Source organism: Colletotrichum truncatum, assembly GCF_014235925.2.
Source record: "Colletotrichum truncatum strain CMES1059 chromosome Unknown Contig_0005, whole genome shotgun sequence".
NCBI classification, from domain to species: domain Eukaryota; kingdom Fungi; phylum Ascomycota; class Sordariomycetes; order Glomerellales; family Glomerellaceae; genus Colletotrichum; species Colletotrichum truncatum.
The window spans coordinates 1,858,530-1,879,109 of NW_027222402.1; the positions used below are offsets into that span (position 1 = coordinate 1,858,530).

At 50.1% G+C, this 20,580-nt stretch overlaps 9 protein-coding genes across 9 annotated transcripts; 1 reads left to right on the forward strand and 8 right to left on the reverse strand.

Annotated features, from left to right (window-relative positions):
• Window positions 1–670: 670 nt before the first annotated feature.
• Window positions 671–1,122, reverse strand: CTRU02_208577 (Thioredoxin domain-containing protein C21C3.12c; the record flags this gene model as incomplete). The annotated part of the gene is made up of 2 exons (XM_036728572.1): window positions 671–836; window positions 899–1,122. The coding sequence occupies 2 exons, from the start codon at window positions 1,120–1,122 to the stop codon at window positions 671–673; spliced, it is 390 nt and encodes a 129-aa protein (XP_036579856.1).
• Window positions 1,123–1,467: 345 nt separating this feature from the next.
• CTRU02_208578 (ser thr phosphatase family protein) lies at window positions 1,468–3,555 on the reverse strand (the record flags this gene model as incomplete). The annotated part of the gene is made up of 1 exon (XM_036728573.1): window positions 1,468–3,555. One exon carries the CDS (start codon window positions 3,553–3,555, stop codon window positions 1,468–1,470), a length of 2,088 nt encoding a protein of 695 aa, XP_036579857.1.
• Window positions 3,556–4,155: 600 nt separating this feature from the next.
• CTRU02_208579 (pantothenate) lies at window positions 4,156–6,133 on the reverse strand (the record flags this gene model as incomplete). The annotated part of the gene is made up of 9 exons (XM_036728574.1): window positions 4,156–4,234; window positions 4,293–4,413; window positions 4,465–4,564; window positions 4,617–4,917; window positions 4,972–5,096; window positions 5,149–5,469; window positions 5,541–5,758; window positions 5,809–5,861; window positions 5,913–6,133. 9 exons carry the CDS (start codon window positions 6,131–6,133, stop codon window positions 4,156–4,158), a joined length of 1,539 nt encoding a protein of 512 aa, XP_036579858.1.
• A 981-nt stretch (window positions 6,134–7,114) lies between these two features.
• Window positions 7,115–8,533, forward strand: CTRU02_208580 (ABC-type dipeptide transport periplasmic component; the record flags this gene model as incomplete). The annotated part of the gene is made up of 1 exon (XM_036728576.1): window positions 7,115–8,533. The coding sequence occupies one exon, from the start codon at window positions 7,115–7,117 to the stop codon at window positions 8,531–8,533; it is 1,419 nt and encodes a 472-aa protein (XP_036579859.1).
• Window positions 8,534–8,610: 77 nt separating this feature from the next.
• CTRU02_208581 (TAM domain methyltransferase) lies at window positions 8,611–10,266 on the reverse strand (the record flags this gene model as incomplete). Its single annotated transcript, XM_070205112.1, has 9 exons — window positions 8,611–8,647; window positions 8,704–9,123; window positions 9,183–9,320; window positions 9,381–9,418; window positions 9,471–9,493; window positions 9,553–9,694; window positions 9,760–9,923; window positions 10,009–10,051; window positions 10,129–10,266. The coding sequence occupies 9 exons, from the start codon at window positions 10,264–10,266 to the stop codon at window positions 8,611–8,613; spliced, it is 1,143 nt and encodes a 380-aa protein (XP_070061187.1).
• Window positions 10,267–11,709: 1,443 nt separating this feature from the next.
• CTRU02_208582 (beta-lactamase family protein) lies at window positions 11,710–13,001 on the reverse strand (the record flags this gene model as incomplete). Its single annotated transcript, XM_070205113.1, has 3 exons — window positions 11,710–11,856; window positions 11,918–12,867; window positions 12,917–13,001. 3 exons carry the CDS (start codon window positions 12,999–13,001, stop codon window positions 11,710–11,712), a joined length of 1,182 nt encoding a protein of 393 aa, XP_070061188.1.
• A 623-nt stretch (window positions 13,002–13,624) lies between these two features.
• CTRU02_208583 (Neutral protease 2-like protein) lies at window positions 13,625–14,880 on the reverse strand (the record flags this gene model as incomplete). The annotated part of the gene is made up of 4 exons (XM_070205114.1): window positions 13,625–13,789; window positions 13,841–13,924; window positions 13,978–14,561; window positions 14,658–14,880. 4 exons carry the CDS (start codon window positions 14,878–14,880, stop codon window positions 13,625–13,627), a joined length of 1,056 nt encoding a protein of 351 aa, XP_070061189.1.
• Window positions 14,881–17,901: 3,021 nt separating this feature from the next.
• CTRU02_208584 (uncharacterized protein) lies at window positions 17,902–19,053 on the reverse strand (the record flags this gene model as incomplete). Its single annotated transcript, XM_036728578.1, has 3 exons — window positions 17,902–17,904; window positions 17,968–18,937; window positions 18,992–19,053. 3 exons carry the CDS (start codon window positions 19,051–19,053, stop codon window positions 17,902–17,904), a joined length of 1,035 nt encoding a protein of 344 aa, XP_036579862.1.
• A 382-nt stretch (window positions 19,054–19,435) lies between these two features.
• On the reverse strand, window positions 19,436–20,300 carry CTRU02_208585 (uncharacterized protein; the record flags this gene model as incomplete). Its single annotated transcript, XM_070205115.1, has 3 exons — window positions 19,436–19,703; window positions 19,775–20,038; window positions 20,107–20,300. The coding sequence occupies 3 exons, from the start codon at window positions 20,298–20,300 to the stop codon at window positions 19,436–19,438; spliced, it is 726 nt and encodes a 241-aa protein (XP_070061190.1).
• Window positions 20,301–20,580: the final 280 nt, after the last annotated feature.

Sequence of the window (20,580 nt, forward strand, 5' to 3'; positions counted from 1 at the left end):
CGAAGCGTCATGTTGTATCCCGACAGATATCATAGTAGCGCTTGTACCAAAATACATTTTTAAGTCATGTTGCAGCCAAATTTCTTATCCCTGCCATATGACACAGCTTTAAATACCGTTGTTTCCCACAAACGTTCAACAGCTGCGTTAGGTCTTCTCAGGGTGGCACAACATAATAGTTCAAACCCACGAAAGGGCGTGAACATTTACCTACCTAAGGTAGGCTATAATCCATTTTAAACTGTACCTTTCAAACAACCCTTGCGGTCAATTAAAGCTGCACAAAGTTTAGCAGTTCTAGTGGCGACCTTGCTGTAGGTGATACTTTTGTGCTTTCTCGTCGTACGGTAACCTTGTTGCTGATTGAGACTTATCTTATAGCCCGGCGTGTCTTCTCAGGTTGGAAGATCCGCTCATAAAATGGATAGACCCCGAATTTGAAGTCATATAACTCGACCATGATGTAAAATGCCGACTGGATGGAAAGCTGCGGTTTTGAATAGTATTTAAACACACCCCGACTGTCAAAGATTTATAAATTTTCCTTGAGTAAGCGGTTGCTCAAAGAAATAAACAGCATCTAATAAACAACGTAGGGTGAATAAAAGGCTGATGTACATCCGACTAGAACGAAAACTGCGTCCAGCCAAACTCTTGAACTTTTCATCCTCTATTTCTCCTCGATCAAGGCCCTAAGCCGTTTCTCATCCAAAATTTCGCCCTCAACTAACCGTCCGGTTTCCTTTACCTGACCGTCTACACGCTGATAGCGGACGATGGTTGGAACGTTATTAACGTTCCACTTTGTTCGATAGACGTTAGTGGGAACCTTCCATCTGGTTCAGGGTTAGTTATGGAGATTCTGAGAGCCGTGACGCAAGAATTATTGTTGACGAACTCAGGTCTCTGTCCAACTTCCACAAATGACATTTTGGGTGCGCCTTCAGCCGAGAAAGCGGCGTTAATTTGAGGAAGAGCAGCTCTGACATCCGGACACCATGACTCTCCTGTCTCTGGGAGATTTGACGTAGTAAAGGTAATAAAAAACGCAGTGCTTGAGTCTTCGGGCAGAGCCAGAGAGTCCACGGACTCGGGTAAAGAGAAGTTGTCAATGATAGGCATTTTGGTGTCGTTGAATGAAACTAGGATGACAGAACAAGTTGGTTGTGTCGCAAGAATTCGTCACTTCGAATAGCTGCTGGTGATTTGCAATTTGTTTGGGAACGAAAGTCTATGTACAATAGATTTCCAGACTTACATCTCCAAAGACCTGTAACCGGTAAATGGCGTGATTGTTATCCACTATTGTGTGGCCCGTCGGAACTGTCCCGACCCCGGCACATTCCACCATGTGCCGATCCTCGGAGGGTGTAATCAAACCCAGTCGGTCTTCGGCACACCGTATCGATTTCACGATCTAGGCACTTTTAGCCTGATCTGAATACTCAAAGTAAATTCTCGTGTATTTCATGGTACAACTCTCGACACTACAACCCGAAACCCATTTCCACGCCAGAATCCGCCAGGCTCAAGACTACCACGGTAGGTGCAGTTGGCCTTAATCTTCGGGCTTGAGAAACAGCCTCCGCGCAATACACGACGAATTTGCTCTGGTGCATCCATTGATTCTCGACCATCATCTCGCCAGGGGTATTTGTAGATCGGCTCGGCCATATCATCTCCCCAAGCGGTTGTACACCATTCCCAAGCATGGCCCGCCATATCATGGCAGCCGTATGGCGAAATACCTTTAGGGAAAAGTCCAACAGCACATGTAGTATTGAAACCAGTCTCTTCCGAGTTGCTAGCATCATCAATCCAATCTGTGCCCCAAGGGTACACTAGTTCATCATCGCCAACACTTTGTTGGTCTCCGCGCGATGCGCGTTCCCATTCAGGCTCCGTGGGGAGCCGAACCTCTTCGTTTGGAGAGATCTTTCCGTTCGTACGCCAAAGAGCTGTTAGCCACGCGCAGTATGCTCTTGCATCGTGCCATGTGAGATCTGTTGCAGGTGCATTCAAAGTTGCCGGGTTATGGCCATCTGGGCTGAACCAATCTCGGCCGGTGGCCCGGACAAAGCTCAGGTAATCCTTATTTATAACCGGATAAACGCCAATACGAAAGGCAGGGAGCTGGATAGGTTCCACAGGTTGCGAGTTGGGATGGCTGCCGGAGCCCATGGTAAAGGTTCCTGCGGGGACTTCGGCGAGTATTTTGAGGTCGCGAGGATCCCCTAAGCGAGAAAGCAGATGACCGGCTTGTTTTCTTTCCGCTGCAGGTAGTTTCCCTTCAGTTATGATGTCTAACATAAGACTGATGATTCTTTCGTTGATTTTCGAATTTTCCGGCACAAATTTGGCGACAAGAAGACCTGCTCTTTGGGCTTCGGTGCCAGATGTACTGAGAAGTGCCTCGATTAAATCGTTTGACTTGCCTATGGCATTGAGGCGAGTCAAACAACTGCAAATAATCTGCTTCGAAGAGCAAGGCTCTTTTAGAAACAGGCTGACTGCACTGCCTATAGGTAAAGTGGCTAGGTGTTTGGCGAAAAGCAGCTGCTGAACAATGCCACAGGTCGACACTGACGTTGAAGCCAGAAAAGCGGGATCGCTGCCACCTAGTTTGTCGTAGCTTGGTGTACTAAGAGTATCGTCATTGATCCGCGATGCAGCTAGCTCTGCCTCTCTTCTTTCAGGATTAAGAACTGATAGCCATGAATCCAAAAGCTCTTCAGCTTGATGCCCTGGATGACTAGATCGAAGTGCTAGCGCAAACAAGCCTGCATTCGCCGAAGCATCACCAATTCCAACACCTGCTTGCGCAGCCTCAAAGCCCAATAAATGAGACACTGCCTCTTTTCTGTGCGTTTTTAGGAGCGGTAAGAGATCGTAGCGAACAATATCTGAGGGAAGTTTCCATGAGTGACAGGTGTCGGCTTCACCGAGCAAAAGGACTTTGACGTGGTCCAGAGCGCGAACCAGTCCGACCACAGAGGTGATGAACCGCAGAGCATCATTGCCTCCTTTGTCAATCGCATCAACCACAATCACAATGTTGGCGTTTTCTCGAGCTCCCGATTCCAATAGTCTGGGTATGACAGAGTTTTCCAGTGACTGGAGAGATTCGGGCCTTGTAACTGGGAAATAATAAGGCAATGTATGTCCTGCGTCCCAGACCTCTTCTCTTGTGTCGCCGAATTCATTGCGGATCAACGACCGTGGATCTTTGAGTCTCGCAGTTGCTAAAGCGAAGCTGAGATACTTCCCAAAAGTTGTTTTCCCACTGCCGCTCACACCTGACAGCAACAAGATCTTGTTATCGCGCACAAGCTCAATAGCAGTAAAGTAGACTGGCTGCTCCAGCTTTTCGCCAACTTTGCGCTTCCGAAGTCCTTTGGCCGCCTTGTCTTCAAATGTAAACTGTGCCAGAAGTGGAATGTAACCGTTGGCTAAGTCGACAATTTGGCCGTCTGGAAGTTCCAGAAGTGGTTCAGTGCCGAAAGCGACCCCTGCCGATCTAGAATGCTCGAGAAATGCAGCGTCGGTGTTTCCCATGTTGATGCTGTCTCAGTCTTTTCTTCTATAGCCTTGATAGAACTTTCTGATGGCGTGATCAGCTAGCTTTATACATGGCTACGTGTGATGAGTGGGCCTCAGTTGTCGACTCTGGCGTGGATACGCCATCGGTAAGCAGCAGTGGAATGAGACCGGGGACAGACCGGGGGCCCATGGCCACGAGCTTTCTGGGCTCCGCATGCTACGTGCTTAACCAGTTAGTCTGCTACACGGCGTGGCATTTCACCATCCTACATCTGGCTGTGAAAGGTATTACTTGGCTCAAAGATGTATCACCTAAAAACGCAACCAGATCCAACTCATGCCACTTCACACAGCCTTATGGAAGAACACCGTAAGATGCGTGATGAACACACGGGGTGCGACTGCAATCAAGCCAACTAAGAAGCTTGGGAATGCTTATTCTGCATTTTGTGAAATATGTTTACCACTAGGTTATGGATTGTCTAAGCCACAAGTTATTGCTTGGCGGGATCTCTGGCCTAGGTCCGAAATCATTCGTATCTATCATCTAAAAGAAGACACCAGTAAGAAGAATGTAACTTTCTTCAGTAATCCTTACACTTCATAAGCGAGCCTTTAGTGTCCTGCGGTCTTCTCATCCTCTGCGAATTGACCACCTTCCGTACCCTGATCTTCTTGCTGAGCCTGTCTTTGACTGTGAAATTTTGTCAACTACTGTGAACTGACCACTTGTCTTGCTGAATCAAACTTACTCTCTTCTTCTGTACATGTACCACATCAAAGTAACGCTCATAATCGCCAGACCTCCAAACAAAATGAGAATCTGGTAGCCATACTTGTACTTTGGCGCATCGTAAGTCGGAAACAAGACCACTAGTTGTCATAAGAAAGCTGTCATATTGGTAATGTTTTGGCTAAACTTACAGGGCACCCAAAGCACAAAAGCATAGGAGACAACATTTGCTGTGGCCACTAGCAGTTGTCGCAAACTGGGATCGCCAGCGTTAAGCCTGTTTGCCCAACTCTGCACAAAGGTCAGCGTGGCCAACTTTCTCAGCAGAAAAGACAATACTTACGATCAAAACAGGAGTGGCTGCGGAGCCAGCGTAGGACAGGTAGTACGCGAACATGAGTGCACCCTTTGGAATAGTCCAGACCGATAGGAGGATGTTGGATAGAATCATCAGAGCTTGAACGATGATGATCATGAGATAATTCTGACCAGTATGGTCTGCAATAATGCCCCAAATGACCGTGGCGACAATGTTCAAGGCACTACCACCGGTGGGCAAAATGTTTGCCTGCACCACGCTGTAGCCAGCCGACTTCAGCCAAAGGTTGAAGTAGCTTGTAGCGGTGTGACAGGCGGCGACCATGCTGCGAAGATGTAAGCATTCTAATTCAGAAACCTCCGAGTCAACTTCAACTTACGTATAAGGAACGACAAAAACCCAAATTTCCCAACCAAAGTATATACGCTTGGCCTCCTTCAAGGTTAGCTTTTCCTGGGCCCGCTGGCCAAACTTTTCAATTCTCTCGACACCATATTTGATGTGCTACGAAGTGTCAGCCGTATCAAGGAACAACTTGAACAGTAGATGGACTTACATCAGCAGACCAGTAAAACGCCTTGGTGTTGTGAGGGAGGTCTGGCAACCCAAAAAAGCCCCAAAAGGCAATGGGCAAGGAGATGATAGCATCCATGATGAACAACCACCGCCAGCCAGCCAGGCCGTGTCGGCCATTCATGCTCGTGTAAAGCCCCGCCTGCAGGTACCCACTGAACATGCTGGCAATGGACTCGACTTGCAGAAGGATAGCCAGTCGTTTGGTAAGCTCTTTGGGGCCGTACCAACCGCCAAGCATGGCGATATATCCGGGAAAAGCGCAGGCTTCAAATAGGCCTATAAAGAAGCGGAGCGCATACATCTGTCACTGAGATCAACTCAACAAGTCCTAATACCCACTAGTTATGCAAATACGGTGCGATGGAAACTTACGGTTTGGATATTCTTTGAGAAGCCCATGCCAATGACCAACAGAGACCACACGACCTCACAAGTTGGGATGAGGATAGAGGAGCGAACGTAACTGAGCTGGAACATCTGTGCTGGTATGCTGCCGACCATGATGCCCAGACTGAACCAAGTATTCAGCCAATTGCGTTCATTGCCGTATAAACCAAGGTCCTGTTGCATGCCGCTAACGAAGGCATTGCCTGGGATAAAAGTTAGAGTGGCTTATGACCATCAGAGAGATTCTGCTTACTGTAGTTTGTTTGGTCCAAATATTTGATGAAATATCCGAGGCAAACGGTTGGGCTGAAACACGAACGATTAGAAATGACGGGGAAACCGCTCTGATGAACTTACAAGAAAAAAAGGTCCAGTCTTTGCACGTATGCACGATATTCCGGATCTCCCTCCACGGAGTCCCAGACATAGCTGAGGATTTTGCGCCACCACACTGTGGTCTTAACCTCACCAGCATGGGACTCGACGGCGCTCACTGGACCAGCTGCCTTGGTGCTATTGTCGAGGTCAGACGTTGTGTCCGATACGGCCACGGGGGCAATGACTTTGGAGTCTGACATCGTAGCCAGTAGTTTGAGGGGGGCAGAAGATGCTCAGATGCGGCAGTCTGCTCTGGTCCCCCTTGCAGTAGCTTGGTTTCCTCCAGATCGCTATATACTTTGACATGTTTGAGAGAAACGATTTTTCCCGATGAAGCTAACCAGTTGCAGATCGGTTGGGACCCAGCCTTACATGGTTTCTCACCGTTCAAAAACGCTGATTTGCTGCGAAGAATGGTGTCATCGCGCTCCTGGTATATCAAAGTTGTAGAATCCTTTTGCCCCGGTTTCGATCACGCCGTTCGAAACTACAGGTGGATAGTGCGACAATTCATTGCGACGTCAGTGGAGATGTTTTAAGATGTCCTTCTACTAAGTAGAATCGCATTTAGCCGGCAGGCACAATGTAAGTTCAAGATGCCGCTGTCGGAGCATACCGACCGCCAGTGCGGCTCGACCCCGACGCATGTCGTGACTGGTGACCCGCAATGTCGTTATCAAGCTCCGCTCTTTCGCCTTTCTTCATCCCGGCATGGTTTGCCGATGCCAACGGATGACCATAATAGGGAAAAAGCATACGATTGTCCTCCAGAATAAGAAAGTATCAAATCTGTGAATTAGGTTCAAGTTGAAACCCAAAGGCTTTCCTCCGCTTTCGAAAAGTTGTGATAAAATGCTTGGTTTACAATGCTTCCCTTTCGATCGATAGCTATCCCTGTTGAGTTTGAAAATGACCTCACGAAAGACATCCAATCTGCTTGAAAGCACAGTGCTTCATCCCGCCCTACCTGCATAGGCGACTTGGTCGTACCCACAGCTTTGCCCCGTTTGCGTTCCCGAAGGTACTGCATCACCACACTTAAACCAGTGACGACCCAGTGCTATCGTTCGTGATCGTACTACCTCCATTCGACATCGGTACGGAGTTTATTTCTGGCACCACCTTGACTTTACTATCAGTCACCACGATAAGCGCAGCATACCCACAGCCATAAGACCACAATGACACCGGAGGTCCTCCGTCTGTCTCTCGAAAACGTCGATTTCCGTCTCCCAACGCAAGTCACCGACGACAACAGCGTAACAGCTCTCAAGAGTCTTGTCTTCGAGCCTCTCCTGCGCTGGAAACCCCATGGTAAAGTCGAGGCTGGGCTGTTCGATAGGTGGGAGCACTCTGACGACGGCCGGACGTGGTACTTTCACATTCGCGACGAAGCCATCTTTCACGATGGTAAAACCTGCACTGCTGAAGATGTAGTCAGCTACATTCTGGGACTCTTGGATTCACGCGACTACTTTGGTATGCGATGGAGTTACAGCCGCTATTTTGCCAATGCCACGGTATCAGCACACAATGACCGGACAGTGCAAGTGGAATCGCCGGAGCCATTCGCGCACATCTTGGACATATTTTGCGAGTTCTGGCCCGTCCGTCTGAGCTCGGATGACAAACCGGTGCTCGGTACAGGGCCCTACCAGGTGGTGGAGTTTGAGAGGGAAAACGGCGTCGGTAGAGCAAAGTTGCAGCGTGTGAAGCCATCGCGTCATAGGACGCCTCACATCGTCCTGGCGACACAAGAGTCTGATGCGGCAAAGAGGCTGAAGCAGCTTCGAAACGGCGAGGTGGACGCGGCCTTGAACTTGGAACGGGTGGAAGACCTCGACCTCCTCGACTTTGACGCTTCGCTTCGATGGGGAAAGACCACAAGCACCTTGTCGGCTATCTACTATCTTAACTGCACCGAGGGGATTTTCCGTTCCCCGGAGGCTCGTCTGGCGGCTAACCTTGCCATCGACAACGACGCTCTCGTAAAGGAGGTATACCACGGCTTCGCATTGCCTTCGGCCACTATAGTCAGCACCTTCCATCTCGGCTTTCCGGAAGCACGTCTCCAATCGATACCATACGACCCAGCACGAGCCAAGGAAATTCTTCAAACTCTGGATACAAAAACGCCTCTTGTACTTCGGACACCGACTTATATGCCAGAGCACGCACAGAAAATATCCGCTTTCGTTGCCAAGTCTTTAAGGGCGGTAGGATTCGAAGTCGAAGTCAGGGTAGAGACGAACCGTCCAGAGTACGCCCGTCAGATCGGCCTGCACAAGCAGATTGGCAGCTTGGCCCTCTTTGATTCTACGCCTAACAGCACCTTCCGAGTCCTGGATGACAAGATTTCGAGCTCCTCTCACGCTACATGGTGGCTGGGATATCACGATGACGATGTTCAGCGGCTGTTTCTGGATGCGAGAAGCAAGATTACGAGAGAGGAGCGGGCGGAAGCGTACGCGGCTTGTCTGAAAAGGTTACACGAGAATCCGCCATGGCTGTACATTGCACATCCTGAGGTTGTTTGGGCAACAAATCACACTACATCTCTCAGTATTGGGCCTTCTGGTATGCTTTCGCTTGAAAATTAAAGATGGGTGGAAGTAGAGGTTTTTACAGTCGGATTATAGTCGTCAGACAGATATTTACTTAGAGGCAGACCACCTCCTTATGCATTTGCAGGTTTCCTGCCGGAGACAACGTACCTGTAGTTACAGTCAGTACATGTTACAGCAACCACCTTTGAGAGGATTGCACTTACACAGGCCACCAAACGTGAATTGACGGGTCCCGCATCTCCTTTCTGGCCTTGGAACAGAGCACCAGGACTTCTTCCCTCGACCAGCCCTTGATATTCGTCAACGTCCCCAGAGCTGCCGTCTCGAGGAAAGTATCCAGGTTGGCGAGGCCCCAGCCTCCGATATCCTTCATGACCTTGTTGCGCGGCCACGTGTTGGTAGGCCACTTGTAGATGATCTCCTGGACGTCCTCGAAGCCACGGTCAATGAGGAGCTGTTTCCACATAGCCGGCAGGTTGAGCGATCGACCAATCTTCTCCATGGCGTCTACTACCTCGACGGCCCATTGCGCAAGGAAGCTGTTTTCCGGGATGGTGTTGTCGTCGCTGCGGGCTTCCATGAAAACGTCCTGAGACTCGAACCAGCCGCCTGGTTCCAATTGGCTGGAGACCGGGGATGTGAGTGGTTTGTATTGGAGGAAGCGTGGGAGCGGGGAACTCACTTGTAGATGCTGTCGACGAGTTTTACCGGGTCGAGGATGCTGCCGCCGAGCGTCCTTGAGAAGATGAAGTCGAACTGCTTGGACCATGTCCAGGGCTTCTCGATATCGTCGATTTCGAAGGAGCAGTTGGGGGGCATGCTTGTTTTATTGTAAGCATGACCATTATTTCATCAATGGTTGTGTGTGTGGAGGACTTACAAATCAGGCTGTACTGGGCTTAGGTCGACTCCGATAACCTATCATTCTTCTAGTCAATTTTCATGGTGTTGTCTGTTCTTACAATCTTACCTCGGATTCAGGGTTCTCCTCAGCTGCAGTATCTCCATGTGAGCACGAAGTAGTGATAAAAGGACCAAGATGATTCACCCACCATACTCAAGGGCCCAAATGCCGGTACCAGTTCCCAAGTCAAGGACCCTCTTAGCTCCGGAGACTTTCGGGCAGGTGCAAAGCTGTCCTCTGAGGGTTCTCAAAAAGAGCTCGTGTTGCAGATCCAATCGATCTTGCTCGACCTAGGGGGGAATGTAAGCATCGTGAGCAGCACTGTATGTTCACTACGCATAGGAGATAATCTGACATTATCGTGGGGGAAGTAGTATTCTGTTTTCATGTTAGTACAAGATGAGACATCGGGTTTCAGAGCCACCCACTTCCGCGAGAGTGGGAATGATACAGACGACCGTTTTCGTCTTCGAATTCCAGCAGAGAGGATCGAATGGAGGTGAGCGAGTCGCGAATGGACTATGGGTGAATAAGTTTCTTTTTTAGCTTCTTTTCATTCATTTCATCACAAAGGGGAATGTTTCTATTCGCGGGCGGACTAGACATACGACGTTGATGGCCGAATCTACCTCACTGTCATCCGGGGCCTTTCGGTCAAATCACGTCGGTCAGCAAATGGAACAGTGTTCATTTTATGAAGGGTGCGCGCCGATCAAGCCCGTACAATGATGCCAGTCGCCGGGTTCTCGGCCTCTTGATCAATGGTCGCTGCCGGAGCGGCGGTAGCGGGAGTAGTAGTGGTCGCCGGAGCAGCAGAAGCCGGTGGCGGAGACGAAGGCGTCTCCTCTCCCTGTGTGGCCATAATTCAAAAGAAATCACGCGAGATCCAGCCTGTATGTCGAGGAATGGTGATTGCTGGGAATGGCCCTGTGTGATTTAATTAAATCGTAACAAGGGTTTAAGAAAGGCAAAAAGGAATTCGCGGGGTGGGCGAGGAGCTTTCTGTTTCGGTGGGCAGCTGAAGTGTTTTTATCCACCGAGCAGAAGCGTCTCTCCCCCCCCAGCAGTCCGGGCGGTGCCAGATCCCCACCATATACTATCAAGGGTTAGTGCCCCTCCACAAAATCGAGCACAGAGAGATCCCATCACACCACGCAACGGTAAGGTAAGCTAGACACGGATGTGTGTGTGTCTGCTCTGCTCTGCTCCGTACTCCGTACTCGTACGTGTGATTCTCGGACGGGGAGCAATTTAGCTGGGCTTGTTTCTTTTTGGTTTGTGGAGTATTATCAGCAACGTTCATCCAATAACCACCAACTGGAGCCCTGTCGATGTGCATGATGCTGGCCCACTGACTAAGGATTACTGAATGCCAAGGGGCATTGACACGTGCTATAGACTGGTGAGGGGCTGGGAGAATTCAAGGGGTGTGGGGGGAGTCAATCGTTTGTTACTGACCATTGACCAGTCCTTTTTCTTCTCAGCGAGAGGGAGGGGCAGTGGGAAATATGTGAAGAACCGGGGATTTGGAGACGTGGAAACCTTGCCGGCATGAAGCTCGACCCGCGAACCAGGTACGTGTGTTCATCTTTTTTGCAAAATTCCCATCTTGGCTTTCTGTTTGCAATTTGACATGCAGCAGAGAGAGACAAGGGGGGGCATAACAATGGTTGAAATTACGCCAATATTGAAATGATACCTTGGTAAGATTGGGCTCTTATCAAAAGGGACTTTCGTATCTTTGTGGCGATGAATTCCAAGGTTCTCCCACAAAAGCGACGAGCCCGACTGCTGTGGGCTTTTCAAACTCGCTGAGCTGTCAAAGTCTAACCAATCATCATCAAGAGTCACCGACAATTGAGACCCAGTGGGTTGCAAACATACGCCCGCATTCATCGGACGCGCGGACTCGCAGCGAATCCTACACAAAATTTTTTATTTTGCCATGTGGGTTTTGGTTGTCCTGCCAGGCTGGCCCAGCACAGATAGGGATTCTCCCGTCCTGTCCTGTGGACTGATGTCTGACCTTAGCTTCGCTACTACAGCATTGGCTTGAGAAAGTCATGTACACTAACTAACCAAGCGAAGCCACTGGCACGAGAGTGGTCTGATCTTGGCAGCCCTGGAAAAAGCGAAGCGGGGATGCCGGCCCGTGCCGTGAATCAACCCACAGCCGGATACCCGTGAGCTTGGGGCTGGCTTACACTCAAGAATCAACTTCTGATTTTACCAGAATACTTTCGCGACTTTTTTCTAGAGTCATCTAATCTAACATGCGATTTCATCCAGACAGTAACTAACTCCCCTACAGCGCCGCCCGGGGTTTCTCCTTCCTCAAACGGGCATACATTTCATCCTCAAATGCTTTAATAAAAGGTCGAACACCCTCTTCAGCGGCCGGCAACATCTGAGTGACGAAAAAGCCACACAGCCCAGCTTGACGGTCAATCCACTGTTGCAAGTTAGCAAGCACTCGGGTTTTTCACCACAGGGGTACTCCGTATATAACTCACCCAAAAAACATTAGACGCGCCACTCCACATCAACGTCCCGCGGCTCCGATTAGGATGCTTGTCCCCGTCCACAAGCAACCCTCCAAGGCCCCAATCATACTCCCCGGTATCTGGGAAATGTCCAACGGCCCACTCGGGAGTCTCCATCGCCTCCAGGAGACTCTTCGCCGCCTTTTGCGAAAGTTGAGGCTTGAGCATCTCCGCCGTCGTCGCCGACGTGAGCAACTTGCCGTCGTCCAGGAGCAGCGACTCCAGCACGCGCATAACGTCAGGCGCAGAGCCGTACACCCCCTGTCCGCCGAGACAATCCGTAACTCCGTGGTTGAGTTCTCTGCCCTTGTGCAGGGTGATCTTGCCCGTGTTCTTGTCGCGCGTGTTCATACCCCATAATCTCGGCCTCACCTTCTCCACGTCAAAGGTAAAACTGGATGCTCCAAGCGGCGCCCAAATGTTTTCTCTCATGTACTCTTCGAGGCTCTTTCCCGTGACGGCCTCAATTACCTTGCCAGCCCAGTCCGAGCTCGAACTGTACGCCCAGCTCTCCCCAGGCTCGTAAATCAATGGATACTTGAAACGTTCTTCGACCGTGGCGCCGCGGGTGGGTTTGATCCCGTGGTAAGACTGCCACTCTCTCGTAGCCCCATCGAGGAAGTCATAGCTGTTTCCGGCGCTGTGGGTGAGCAGACGGCGAAGTGTAATTGGGTTCTTGCGCGGGACTTCAACGGGTGCGCCGGAAGCTTCGAAGCCGACCAAGATTGGTTTTTGATCCAAGGCGGGGACGTGTTTTGATACGTCTTCGTCAAGGGATAGAATGCCGCGCTCGACGAGTTGCAGTGCCGCAATCGTGGTCAAGAGCTTGGTGACCGAGGCGAGGGTGAGGATGTCGTCGGCTCCCAGCGGCTTGTTGGTCTTTAAATCCTTGCCGTGGATGTGAGAATATCGAAACTTGTCTGCTCACTCAGTCATTTGTGTCTGCTTATATGAACAAAGGACTCTTACTGGACTTGTCTCGAGCGTAGAGCATCACACCTGGTATATCGGCATTTCGTACCGCCGTATCAATGAACTCTTCAAAGGTAGACATGATGTGTTGGACTAAAGAAAAAAAAAAGACTTGAATGGGAAACTTTGCGCTCCAATCAGAACCTTCCGAGTTCCTGCACAAAAGCTTATGTTTACTTCTGCAGAAATCAGCAACGATGGAAAAAATAACAGATTGTCCAAGACACAAGTTACAGCGGACACACACGCCAATCTTTGCTACACACTGATGAAAGATGACTAAGCCGATGTCCGCAGATCCCCCGCAACGAAACCCCAAGTGTTGGGGCGAGGACCCGCAGTTTACCTCGGTATCGGCTTGGCCAATGAAGCGGATGGCAGTTGAAGTTCGTCAATACAAGAGTGTATTCACAACTAGAATAGCAAGCAGAAAACCGCTACTTAATCTATACACAAGAATAAAGAGTCATCATCGTCCGACCCAAATCCTCAGCTTCAATCATCATCAATCGTCATGTCCGAGCTGTCTCTGCTTCGTTCTCAGACAGTGCTGGTCTGAAGAAACACAACACCAGAATTCCATTTTCGAGTTGATACGCTTAGCAGCCGACGTAGATGGCTAAAATCTGTTAGTCCAGTGTTCAAGCTCTAACACTCTAAGATTGGAGCTTACCGTTGGCGAAGAGGGAGTAGGTGTCGGCCTTATTACACAGTTAGTATGAGAAAACAAAATTTACAAAGGTCACATACGTGGTTGAGGTTCTGGGCAGCAGACAGGCTCTGGACGCAAGAGTATCCGTAGCAAGACGACTGGTCGGTGGTTCCCTTGATCTGGCTCAAGTGGGTGACCTCGTGGACAGCGGTAGTGGCCTAAAGGTGATGAGTAGAAGTCATAAAACAGTCAGTGGACGAAATGCTAACCTGGTCCTGAGCGTGGCAAGTGCGGGAGAGGGCAGTCATGGTGAAGAAGGTCGGGCAGTTGACCATGTAGCTCTGGGAAGGCAGCTACAAACGTATTAGCATCCTCGACACCAACTTCAAACGGATACCGGACATACAGTGTAGGCAATGACACCAGAAGAGCAGGCAGGGTAAATGTCAGTGCAGTACTGGCGGGAGACACCAGAGGTGGTGGAGCCGCACTCGCTCGCAACCTTGGCGAAAACACCAGCGACGGTATTACGGGTGGCGGTGCTGCTGGACTTGAAGTACTCAGTCATCTTAGCAGCAGGGCCGGAGACAGCAGCGGAAGAGGCCGCAGCAGCGAGGGCGCGGCAGTTGCTGAGGGCGTTGACGGTAGCAGTGCGTCTGGTGCCAGTGCAGTCACTCTGGACGGTGGTACGCTTGACGTTCTCGTGGAAATCACGGCGAACCTTGGCGGCAGCGGCACCGTCGACATCAACGCTCAGAACGTTGGATGCGAAGGAGGCAACACCAGCAATGTCGGTGCTGTCAGTCTCAGCGTAGGAGAAAGAGCCCTTGGCGGCGACATCAAACTTGCCACCGGCGGAGAGATCGTGAACCTCAGCCACATCCCACTCAACGGAGATGGTCTGGCCGGCGGGGATAGTCTCAAAGGCCTCTTCAGCAAGACCTGTGGTCTGAAGACGGAGGCGGATACCGTCAAAGGCAACCTGCTCGGCTGTAGAGATGACATGTTAATATCACGTGTTGTTATATGAAAGGAGACTAGGTGGACATAGAAAGCCACAATCAGAAATAGGAAGGAGCTACTTACAGCCAGTAAAGACCTCAGCCTTCTCGACGGCAAGCTTGTCAAGAATGGAACCAGTCTTGAAGACCTTCAAGTCGGTAGCACCCGTGTTGGTAATGCTGGCCTTGACGCCAGAGTTACCGACAGCCTCGATCTTGACGTCGAGCGGGCTGTCGCGCTTGTTAAGGTCGACAACAGCGGCGCTCGCAAGAGCGGCGATGTAGGAAAGGCCGGTGATGAACTTCATTGTTGCAGATGTTACCAAAGACTGGAGGCAGGAGCTGACTGGTGTATTGCCGAAGCGGGTGTGAGATGAGTGAGTGATGTCCTCTAGAGTCTGACCATCAAGGTCCTCACGAAGGGGATATATATACTCGTCGTGATGCCATGCTTGGTGTTTGAGCGATGATAAGAGAGCCTCTCGATGCTCACCTCAAATCACAGCACTCCATATTGCCGAAAGTCTGCCAAGACGGGACGCAAGACAAATCAGGAATGTGCGAAGTCGGGCAGCTAGAATTCCTCTGCTGATATGAGGGGCTGTAGCGAGTCTAATGCAACGAGTACCGGAGCATGGTGAGGATCAGGAAGGAAGCGTGTTGTGGACGAGCAACACTGGCGATAATGGAGGGTACCAGCACTGCCAAGAGGGAAACCCGATCTGTCTGCTGCCGAGAGCAGTCCATAACACTATCTAGACCTGCGCAATCTGGGGAAGGACGTTGCATTAAAGCTCTTGGCATGTCGCCGCATGCCGGAGTTTACTCCACTGCTCATATCTCCTAGAAACCATAAACGCCGCTAGACAGAGCAGCCGAACCTTGAGTTAAAGGACGATCTGGTGATGGGGAGTTCAGAATGATCAGCTGGCACTAGTCCAGGGTCTCGATTAAAAAAACAGGAGTGCGGCGGATTCCATTACAGCTGAGTCCCTTAATATGAGCTAGAGTAAGATAGGCATCTGACAGAGACGAAGGACTGCAGTAGACAGGCAAGGCAGAAGTCCTCTTGCCACCTCAGGAAGGAGGTAGGTCTCCTTGCTCTTTGTAAAGAGACTGGTCAGCGTCTATTTACCCTCTTCAGTTATGGCTCGGATGGCCAGGAGGTACGTGGCAGGATAATGATCCTCCCGGTCTCCTCCCGCAGCAACAGGGAGCGAGGGGTTTCACGACCACCTACGGCTAGGCAGGATATACCTGGCATTTGACTGGTTAGTCAGTAGAATTTCCGCGTTTTTCTCCGGTCCGCGCAACGGACCTCTGCCTCGATCAAGATGTTATCGTAACAGGGGGTCGAAACAAGACCACAGGCGGGAAGCTTATATTGTCGATCGACATTCCAGGTTGTAGTCACTGCGGGGTAGCGAATATCGGAGCGGAGTCTCCAGGGCCTCTCTAGGGTTCTGTTTTACGAGGGAAACCCTTTAATTTTTATTTCTTTTCCAGTATCAATTACTCGTCAGGTGGTCGATGTAATTTATTAGGTAACGTTGGCAGATGTACAGGTAATTTGTTGAGCGTAAGATCAAGCTTCCGCTACCTTCAGTTAAGGTTGTCTCCTCTGTGAATACGACCATGGATACGGCTCTACGGCAGTTTTGGCGTCTGGGCACTGCAAGCAGCGCCGTTATGCGCTATTGTCAATCAAACTGAGGCGACGCTGTCCGTCGACCTTCCTAATCCGATCTTATATGCCGGGTCTAGACAACATAACCTAGTTCGGTGGGTTCCGGCGCACTGAACACTGAGTGGCACCAGCAACATCTGACATGGATGCCCTCCTTTCGAACCGCTTTCAGCAGTTCAGGCTACTTCTATGTGTTTATCCCATAGCCGCTTAGGTGAATGCTGCGTTGGATTTAAGGTCAAGTAGAAAAAGATGACGGGTTTGGTTGGCGAAAGGGCAACTGAGTCGCCGTGCTTGTTATCACGTAGTATTTGATTACCCAACGTTCCTAGCTTTCTCTCCGGACGGAGCCGATGGATGCACTGAGCCGTAGACGCTATGGATCCCTCGGTAATGTCTTGCACACAATAAGCCAGGCCTGAAGACCTTCCCAGGATGAAAGAGAACTGCCGCTTAAAGACTAGTTTCTCGCAGGCGGAATCAACGTCTCCGTTGAATCCGTTTGTGCTGACGCATCATTTCAGCGACGAACCCTTTTCCGCTCCTGCGGCTATACCGATGTCGGTAGTAGATCGGAAATGGCGCAGTTTCGTGCCATTGTGCCGCAGTAGATTTTGGCGGCTCTGGGTCCAAATGATGACAACATCAGAGAAACTAATCACGAACAGAAACAATTCTACCTTCATTGAATGAAGTCGCGTTCAATGAGATGCTGTCGTCACCTTTCAGGGGATTCTGTCTTGGCTTTTCCTCTCCCCAAAACTAAGCATTTGCCAAGTTGCCAAGGGAAACTGGCAGCTGGGAATGGCGTGCGTCTGAACTGCAATTGCACTAAGCGATTAAAGGAAGGCCTTTTCGCACTCTGGTAAAGAGTGGCTGCAAGATAAGACGAGCAATTCTGTGGTGGTGTGCCGCACGGCAGCCTGCCAGCTCATAACTAGAAGCTCTCCCACAAACATACTCTTTTCTGTTGCTTGTCCTATCCCTCGTCCATTTAAAGGTGTCAACTCAGCTACCCCATGCCAATTCCTCAGTGAGCTGCCTTTTCAAAGCTGCCGCTTTTCTGCTGGTAGAGCTTGGGGTGACAGGGTCTTTGCACTCTAGAGGTCACACACTAAAATCTGACCGACTTACCCAATCCGCGTAGCGTCACTTCAGCTGCTTCACTCACTCATATGGCATGTTATGGATTCTTTCCGGCTGATGGACTGGCCTAGGCATTCGTCTGACCCGTCCCCACTGCTTGGTAACAGGTTACGAGAAATCCGCCTTGGGTAAGACAATGACCTACGGCCGAATTCCACGATTTGCAATCAACATTGGAGAATCAATAGCCATCCCTATCCTTTGAGAGTTAATAAAAACAAAATGCAAATCTAATTTCTATTGTCCTAACCTCTGCCTTTCCACATACAGTATCTGGCGTGCGACCGTCTTGGTGGTTCTACTTAGGCTTGCAGGTATAAAGTCTAAATAAAAGCATGGCAAATGCTTAAAAAATTTATCAACGGCGAGTCTAACATAAATCGCAGCACGCCCCCGCTTCTCTTGATCAGCGAGTGACCACAACTGACACACATGAAGCATATACATACAGTTGAAGAAATAAAACAAGCCTAGAGCCGCATTAAGAGCCCAAACTCTACTATGCCATAAGGTTAAAAGATGTACAAAAGAAAAAAATAATAATAGACAGTATGTAGGCTACCGCGTTGCTGTATCGTACTCCCTGTGCGCCAGCAACAACGACTCTGCTCGGACCAGAATCTTTTGGCAGAGCGTTGGTAGGATCCAACGCTACACTTGGGTTTCCGAGGCCTGGGTTCACTCCTTGGGAGTTGGGATTCGGGATAGGACCCCCTTGGGCAACCTGCCCAGGAGTATTTGGGGCGTTGCTCATGTCTAGACTAGCCAGGGCGTTAATATTCCCAGCAACCCCAGCTGGCCTGTTGTTCGGATTAAGGTCCATTGGAATAGCGAGAATAACGATGCTTCTTCCGTTTTCACCACACTTGTCGCATTGAGCAACATAAGGGGCCATAGTCACCGTAGGGATGACCTGTGTTGGACAATGGCAATCCTCAAAGTAAAGTGTGGTGCCGAGCTCCACAGGAATCAAGGCAGTAGGCCGTGCTGGATCAATAGTTGTGTAAGTGATGGTAGTCACCACAGATGTCATACCGGCGACAGGACTTCGCAGGCTTGTTAGCGCCCCTTGTCCTGATGCGTTCGCAAGTTGCGTGACGAAGACGCGACGGGTCGTGACAACAGTCACAACCGGAGGAACAATGGTGTTAGGTCCACCAAGGACAATCGCGCCTGTAGGTGGACCGGAGACAGCAACTGTAGCTGGTATAGAAACTACCACGTTCGGACCAGGGACCGTGACAACCTGTCCAACAATAGTAGTGGGTGGTACTTCAACAGTCACGCCAGAACTAATGACGGTACTGCCTGGTAAGACAATAGCGATTTCGTAGATTGTAAGCAGAACATTCGGGGGAGCAGCACGCTTCAATAGGCGCGGTCGAAGTAAATGCCGTGTGCCGAGCCTTGTGCCGTTTACGGCGGCTGCATTACCGCCACAGATCTGTGTAGGATCGCCAGGACATGGAATGCTACAGCCAGTCCCTTGAACAAAGGTTGTCGCTTCGAGAGACTCAGACCCATAGCAGGTGCTACAGAAAATCAATATAACGCACAGGTTAATCTAGAGTTAAGACCCTACTTACTCGAAAAATACTCCGGAGTATCTGCGTCCTTGTGCTAAAGCAATGCACTTTTGAGGAGTCATGGCTGCATCTCTACCAATTTCAACAAATGTGGGATAGCCAGCTGGAGAACCCAAACAGCCGGCAAAGTTGTAGCCACTGATTGTGACCAAGTTGGACGGGTTAGGCTGCGCAGTTGATGTTGTAGCCGAGGAGGTCGTAACCCTGTTTGCTACACTAATAGGGCTTGGACTGGGAGTAAAAGATGCAGATGGTATTGTGGTTGGTGATGAGGATATGACTGAAGTCCTAGGTGAAGTGGACACCGGAATTGAGAGATCGGTGGAAGGGTCAGAGAGTGATAAGCTTGTTGTTAACGATGTAGTATCCAGTCGTAGCGTAATTGTAGTCGTAGCGCTCGAGGTCAAGCGTGATATGGTGACGGTGGCTGAACTGCTAGGAGACTCAACAGCCGAAGATGACGTTGTGCTTGAAGCTGAGCTTGATGTAGACTCTGATGTAGAACTTGACGTGCTGGTTAGTGCTATGCTTGTTGTAGGATCTGAGGATGAGAGTGTGGTAGACTCTGACGTCGAAGTTGATTTCAGGCTCAGGGTTGAGCTTGTTGTAAGCTCTGAAGTTGAGCTTGAAGTACTGCTCGAAGTGGTGGTAAAAGTTGAGGTAGTGGTCGAAGTGGAAGTTGAGCTTGACGTACTGCTGGAGGTAGCGGTATCTGTCGAAGTTGAGCTTGATGTCGTGCTCGAGGTAGTCGAAGTCGAGGTTGAGGTTGTGGATGGGAAGAACACAGGGTCAAGTGGAAGTCCAACGATATCAGCAAGTAGAGCAGAGTCGAAATCGCCGTTGTTTGCCTCGCAGAGCACGAAATCCAAGTGCTGCTGTGAACCTGGCGTGACAGGAAATTCGTAACTTGATATTGCCCCAGCGCGAGCGTATGACATTCCAAACATTGCACCAGTGTTGGTCAGTGGTGATTGGGCTGTTATACCAGTTTGAGCTTGCGCTATCCCGTCCTTGTAGATAATCGCCGAGTCTTGGTTTCCTGTGATGCTATTGTTTGTTAGACGGAGACGTTCTGACATCTTCTCGACAGACCTCACAGTCAAGGATGGACTAACAGCTCTTGAGTTAGAAACAAGTAGTTGACCCTGAGACTAGTAACGCCTGCTGGGATGTTGATAAACATTCCGTAGTACAGGTTCTCCTTGCTGGTCCCGACCCCGCAGGGTCTGAGGGGATCACTTTGTATGTAACCAAAGTTCGTATTAGGAATCCTGCCCAGCTCTGCGTCTTTAACAAGTCCCGTGCTCATGATAATTCCCGATGTGAGGCCTGTAGGTCCATCCACAAAGGTGCCGATAGCATTAGGATTGGGCGGAATAATTGGGTGCTCTTCGTAGGTAAAACGGCTATCTTTGACTCCTGCAGCTTCCAGGCCACCAGTAGGTATGCCAGGCGTGACCACTATGCAAGCCGCAACGCCAACCAGTGTTGCCGAGGCGAAGAGTCTTGTGATAGTCTGAGGCATTGTGCAAGAACATAAATAAAGATAGCCCGTGGCCTTGGACGCCCGTATGCACGCGGGGTGGAAG